Source organism: Misgurnus anguillicaudatus, chromosome 22, assembly GCF_027580225.2.
Source record: "Misgurnus anguillicaudatus chromosome 22, ASM2758022v2, whole genome shotgun sequence".
Taxonomy (NCBI): Eukaryota; Metazoa; Chordata; class Actinopteri; order Cypriniformes; family Cobitidae; genus Misgurnus; species Misgurnus anguillicaudatus.
Genome location: NC_073358.2, coordinates 48865875 through 48873381, shown reverse-complemented (window position 1 = coordinate 48873381; position 7507 = coordinate 48865875). Strand labels below are relative to the sequence as shown.

The 7507-nt window shown below is 37.2% G+C and overlaps 1 protein-coding gene across 1 annotated transcript; it reads right to left on the bottom strand.

The window, feature by feature from the left end:
* Positions 1 to 1044, bottom strand: ier3 (immediate early response 3). The gene has a single exon (XM_055198402.2). It carries the CDS (start codon positions 963 to 965, stop codon positions 363 to 365), a length of 603 nt encoding a protein of 200 aa, XP_055054377.1. The 5' UTR covers positions 966 to 1044; the 3' UTR covers positions 1 to 362.
* Between the last annotated feature and the right edge of the window lie 6463 nt (positions 1045 to 7507).

Genomic DNA, 7507 nt, shown 5'->3' with positions numbered 1-7507 from the left:
CTTGCTGACATTAATAGGCACATTTATTCACAAAACAACAAGACATAAATAAGTCAATATTAAATAAATAACATTAAATAAATAGCTACATCATTATTTCTTCATTTAACACAATTCAATCTTCAATATGAGATTCAAGTATTTTTGTTAGTGGCAGCATTCAGCACCACAAACATCATTGACATTGAAGACTGCATTTCTACACTTCATGTGAAAATGCGTTTTGCACGACAATGCAATAATAATATTCAAGTTTATAAAGTTTTCAAGTCCAATGTCTTTTCAGCATGTGCTCCATCAACTCTTTCAAGTCCAGCAAGACTGTTTGAAATTGTCTAGTCCCAGTGTGATTTTCATTTCATTCACTTCTCTGTGCCGAGTCTATGGTACACTGGATAGAGAAGAGCCACCACGTATCCACTGCGCCTGCTTTGCTGGTAAAGCGCAGTCACGTCGTCTTCACAGGTTGCGCTCGGGCACGAAGTGTTCAGAAACTGGTTCAAGCTCTCCTTCTCCTCGTTGCCGACCTGGAGCTTCTGATCCGACATGCCCATCATCTGTCTGGCTTGCTCCTCGGCGGACTGGAAGGAGAGGACATTGTACGTTGTGGCATCGGTGCACGCTGGACCTTCAGCTTGCGTTGATTCAACTGTTCCCTCCTCCGTGTAGATCTGCATGAAAACCACCAGGCACAGGATGAACAGCCACCGTTTGGCGCGGCTCTTCTCGACCGGTGGAAGATATTTGCGCACTTGTGCTGGGTACATGACCCGGGTGTTTCTTTTGCGCGGGCGCACTGGAGCTCCGCGGTGCGCGAACGGCTGTTGCGTCTCGGGGATCCGCTCGAAGGTGAAGATCTCCGGCTCGGTGCTGCGCATCGGTCTGAAATCAAAGTGCGGCTGCTGCTGCTGGAAGAAGTTGCTTGTAGGGATTGAGAGGAGCAGACTGTCTGATCTGGCGAACATTGTTAGTTCAGGTTAGTTTCAGTGCGCTCTTTTCTCTCTGTCAGTAGCACTCTGCTTGTAAAAGTGACTTCAGTGAAATCAGCTTGAGGTTTATATAGTTGCTTTTAGGAGACGCCCATTTTGATCACACCCTTTACCACAGCCTACTCACACATGACGGAAAATACAGAATTTTAACAGAAAATCCCTCGTTTTTCCCACTAAACTCTGCAAATATGAACTTAACACATGACACAATTCATTGTCAGCTACTAAAAGGTTTACTCGATTATAACTTAGTTTAACAGCATAACTATAATCTTTAACCAGTTGATACATCTATGTATATTTTTATAGTATTATGTAAAATTTTCTTTATGACAGACAAGGCAAGTCGTGGAATAATCAAGAAATATTTGATTTATTTATTCGTGTTAATCATTGAGCACGAATGTCTTTTTCGTGTTACTCGACACGAATTCAATGTAAAAAAAGTTTGCTGTAGTTATGCAGCTGTTTGCCAGTAATTTACTGTAGATTTAAATTTATGTTATCTACTGGCAAAAGTTTGTTCAAAGTTTAATGAACATTAAACATTAACAAGTCTTTGTCTTCACAGAATAAAACTATAAAATAACAGCCTCATTAAAGCATTCTGGGAACCAGAAATCCTCATCAACCTTTTCCTTATTCTGTAAAGATAAAGACAATGTTCATTTAACATTGAACAAACTGTTGCCAGTAAATAACATTACTTTAAATCTACAGTAAGTTACTGGAAAACAGCTGCAAGTAACACTGTAATTTATACAGACATTTTTTTACAGTGTAGTTTTTTGTGTCTGTAGCACGATTTTCTTTTTCATGTCATTTTATGTATTGTTTTCTCATTTTTGTTTCTTTTTTTATCATTGACACTTCAAATCCAAACCCCAACTCTAACCCCAACCCCAAGTGAAAATAGTTTAAAAATGGGAAAAAAAAACATGTAAGCCAATACATAAAATTACACGAAAAAGAATGTCGTGCTATAGGGACACGAAAAATTATTTATAGAAAAACACATCCGTGCTCAATGACACGAAAAAAGCGAAAAAACTATACCACGAAATGTCTTGCGGTAGGGTTAAAGGGATGTATAGGCAGCCGGATGTTATTGGAGAAATAAGCCCCCAGAGTGTGAAAAGGGGGTCTTGTATTACACTTAAGGGGCTTATTTCATGATAACAACCGAACATTAAATACCACCTTGGTTGTGCATTATTTTCCAATAATTCAATGGCGCGTAGTCAATTATTCCTTACATAACAAACATGCAAATGTCACAATTGGCCAATCAGAAATAAGCATTCCAACGAGCCATGTAATAAACATGTATAATGAACAATTGGGATGTCCAAACATCCACCAGCATCATAACATATTTATAAAATTGAATATTCAGCATAATTTAGGTTAGATCTATATACATTACAGTTACACTGATGCATTTGGCAAAAGCTTTTATCCAAAGCAACTTACAGTGCATTCAAGTTATATACATGCGTTTCCAGATTGAACCCCTGACTTTTGGACCTTCATTTGCTTATAACAATAATTCAAATGAGCTCTACTACCAGTTGGTCTCTATCTGACATTTCATCAGTGATCTTCTTAAATTTCTTTCATTCAGTTTGGTCCATGTTAACTGAGAAACAACTCATTGTATTAATGTGATGCTAATGTAAAGAGTTTAAATCAGATGGTGTGCCACAGGTGACATCAGTAACTAAAATCTGTCAATGAAGACTTTATAAGCAGAAATCTTTTAATGACACACCCAGACATGTAGATTTCCAAGAAAATCAACTGAGATAACAGCAATCTTAGAAATAAGGCACAAAAGCTCTCACTGTGGCCGTGCCGTTTTAAAAAGTATACTTTTCTGCCTTAAATGATGAATACTAGTACCTCAAAGATACATATTGATACCAAATGTATATAAATCTGTACCTATAGACGGTTTCATCGGACACACGTGCGTTGTCGCGGTAATGCGTCTGGTTGGAACTTTACTTCTGGTTTCTGTTTGTTTAATGGTCTGACTAGTGGCTAAAATGAACTCTGGAACAAATACCTCGTCAAAAATATCAAATGTTTTGGTTTCCTAAAGACAGGGGGAGACGGCGATCATGAATCACCACTATGTGAAGGAAGGTTTGTAGTTAACACTGTATACATTATAGTACACATTTTACACAGCAACATTAGCTCAGTGTCATTTTTTTATACTCTTTAGCTATGAAATATAAACTACGGTAATATACTTGTTGTTTATTTTGTTGTTATCAGAAATAAACTACTCTAAAAGGACATAGATGTTATTGATTCTTAGCGAAGTTTACCAGAAGTTATGTTTGTTATATGAAAACTGTTTGTTTATGTTGTTACTGCTGAAACCGTCTATTGGACCTTTACTGTCGCAGTGACCACTTTTTGCCCCTAACAGTATTCAGTCCTCTACTTAGTCAACATTTACATAAATGCATATGGCAGACGCTTTTATTCAAAGTGGCGTACGGCGCATACATTTTTAAATCAGTATGTGTGGGAATCAACCCTAAACATGGTTCCCACACCCTAGTTAACTTCAAATTCAAGGACCTTTTAAGGACTTTCCAGGTCCAATACCCTCAAATTCAAGGACTAAATGGGGGACACATTTCAAGTGAGAGCAAGGTTACATCATGTTACCTTTTAAGATACATTGTTACAGTTCGAGGGAACTCGCGCTGCGCCACTGCGGTGACACTTTGGGGATGCGTCCAAGTGCATATATCAAATTCAACCAATGGTGATGCTTAACGACAAAGACAGGGTGACGTGGGAACCAGGAAGTATATCGCTATCTGAAATATAGCCAAAGATGGCATTACAGGGACGCAGGTAGTATGGCAAGGGAGACGCAGCGTCTCGTTCCCTTCTCAGGGAACAACAGTTACATATGTAACCTGAGACCTTTTCATGTGTCAAACACAACTATGCAAAAAAGCATTTTGGTATGAATCAACATTCGCTAGAAGATTTAAGCATTTAAAGCGAACAGTTTAGTATGTGTGCTTAAAAAGTCTAGAATTTTTATCCTACACTACACAGGGAATAATATGGATTTTTCCCCCCAGAAATCTTCTTGCATAAAATAGATTCAAGCACTTTCAATGACCTGTATCTATGTATTTATATTTTCAAAAACTTCCCACGGCCTTGAATTTCCCCCCCAGATTCACAAACTTCAAGGATTTCAAGGACCCGTGCAGATCCTTGCCTCAACCTGCTCCATCATTTGGAAAAACCGAACCTGTCCATTACACCGATTCCTTAACACATTTAGTACTTTGCATTAGACTAATCAAGTATGTGGGTCAATTTGGATGCACATGAAGACCTTTTGGCCTCATGTGGGCTGAGCTTTGGTCTAAAATGCAGGTGATATAAAGTGATTTATAATATATTCACTATGTCTTAAACAGCAGATGACTCCGGTGCAGATCCGGCCTGGAGTTGTCTGCTGTCTGTCACTGGGCTATTACCCTTTCAAAAAGTATATTTTTGCACCTCAAATGTACATATATTACAGAAATCTATACATATCTGAACCTTAATGATACCTATTAGGACATTTTTAAAAGGTACCGCCCCAGTGATAGCTTTAAACCATTTCCTCTGACAGTACATGACTCCTGTCCGAACAAAAGCCGGCAATTGCATGTCTCACGCATTCTCTGTGGTTTTCTAAATTCTTTGAACTTGGGTGGAGGTTTGCCTACCCAGGGTGAAACCTCAGATCTGACATGTTTACTTTAGGAAGGGCCACAAAAATTTTGCGTCACCTTATACTAAAAATATCACACATGCACATACACTCCCAGGTATGTATGAAGTTGCAGTCGTAGGTAAAGGTATGAAGTTCGAACACTGCGGTTTTAGAGCTATTGAGCAATGCGGTGTGTCACGCGGACATTTTTCGCATTGTTCTTGTGCTTTCGAGCCTAACAAAGGCAATCTTGAATCAATCAAGTTTATTTGAGCAGAAAGATTAAGAGCTATTTTGTTATCTCTAAACAGCATTACAACATCTCGGTCAAGGTAAACTAGCTTTGATTTATTTGAAGACTTGAGGTTTAAGTTATTTGGAATTTGATTTTTTTAATGATACGGTTCCCACCAATTACAGTTGCTGTGTTGTTTCTCAATGAGGGACAGTTCACATTCATAATTTGGCTGAGTTGTTTTTTCAACAAATGCCAAAACAGATCAAATCTGACAGGCGGAAGAGAAAGCATGAGTCTTTGATTTCTTAGTGAGATGGTTTATTGTTTCAGTGTAATTCCCAGTAAAGTGTCTCATTCTTGTCCAAGCGTCTACGTGCCAACTATCATGCAAAACATTATTTATCTGCAGTAGCGAACATTACAGAAAGAGGGCGCCCTGTGTGACTTTCAGTTTGAAGGAATGTAGTCATAACTTTTCAGCAGCCACAATAGAGACAAAACACAATGGTCTTAAAAATAGACGATTGCGTTCGCTTTATTGTGCAGTGAAATATGACTCGGGCATGTTCTTGACATTTTAAAGAGTATTAAAACGTTTAATGTTGTTACTTAAATGACAACATTAGCGTAACTTAAGAGTGTAAACTAAATCCCAAAACCTTTAAATAGATACCTTCAGATTTGTCTATTTATAGATCAGAATGCTGTTTTGTTGAAAATGTTTGACCTTTTCTAAACAATCGGATTGTCGGAGAAGATATGCAGATTCTTGACGATTGACATACATTGTTGCGTCACAGAGGATAGGAGTGCGTCTACACTGTAAATTAATCAGTCAAGTTAACATATGAATAGCTCAGATGCATAACCCTCTTGTAAATGAGCATTTTTATTAACAAAGGAAGATATTTTAAATAATTTTTCTCAGGGGCACCATTCACTTTCTACTACTGCATGGAAGTCAATGGTGCCCCAGATTTGCTTTGTTAGAAATATTCTTTAAAATATCTTTCTCTGTGTTCTCAGCAGAACACAGGTTTTAAACAAGGTGATAAGGGAATCTTTTAGGGCGAACTATCCATTTAACACAACACCAGTTCAGATTTGGTGACTGCGTTCAAAGTCTTTGCAATTTGCAATAGCTTCTGTCAGTACAATTCAAACACAGATTTAACATTCACTTGACATGAAGCAAATATTCAATTTCTGCCAATCCATGTCCAAACAATCTGAGAGATTAAAGTATTTTTAAGCACCTCTGAACTTCACTGATTTTTCATTCACTTTAATGTTGACACATTTCTATGAGTCATTGTATTAAAAAGCTATCAGTACTAAACTAACATGATCTCACGGAAAGTCGTGTTATAGTCACGAAAAATGTGATTAATTTATTTGTGTCCATTGCATAAAATTCAGCTTGATTTCACACGAATGTCTTTTTTGTGTCACCCGCACAAATTTCTATAAATAGTTTTTCGTGTGCGTGGCATGACTTTCTTTTTTGTATCATTTTATTCTCTTTTTTTATTTTTAAATCATTGTCGCTTGGGGTTAGATTTGGGGTTAAGGTACTTTTATGTATTGGATTTTACATGTTTTTCTTCTGCTTTTAAAACTATTCTCGCCTGGAGTTGAAGTTTGGGTTAGGATGTCTAAAAATGTAACAGAAAGTGATTTTAACCCCATCCCAAAGCCACAATGGCAAGAAAATAAGAAAAAAAACAATGAGAAAACAATACATAAAATGAAAAGAAAAAAAAATAAAAAACTATTTATAGAAATTAATGCGACTGACACAAAAAAGCTGAATTTTGTGTCATAGACACAAATAAATTGATCAAATTTTGCGTGACTATAACACGACTTTCCGTGAGATCAGTTTGTACTAAAAATGCATTTTTTTATTCAAAGTTTAATAAGCATTATTAAAAGAATATTCCATTTTGTTAAAAGAAAAATCCAGATAATTTACTCACCACCATGTCATCCAAAATGTTGATGTCTTTTTTTGTTCAGTCGAGAAGAAATTATGTTTTTTCAAGAAAACATTGCAGGATTTTTCTCATTTTAATGGACTTTAATAGACACCAACACTTAACACTTAACTCAACACGTAACAGTTTTTTTCAACGGAGTTTCAAAGGACTATAAACGATCCCAAACGAGGCATAAGGGTCTTATCTAACAAAACGATTGTCATTTTTGACAAGAAAAATAACAAATATACACTTTTAAAGCACAACTTCTCGTCTAGATCCGGTCCAGCGCGACCTAACGTAAATGCGTAGTGACGTAGAGAGGTCACGTGTTACATATATAAAACGCACATTTGCGGATCATTGTAAACAATAAACTGACACAAAGACATTAATTAGTATCAGTTGACATACAACAACGTCGGAACGGTCCTCTTTCAACCCATTTGTAAACACTGGGGCGGAGTTTCGCGTTCGTCTTCTGTGACCTCTTGACGTCATGACGTATTGCGTGGGGTCACGCTGGCGCATCACGACCGGATCGACGAGAAGT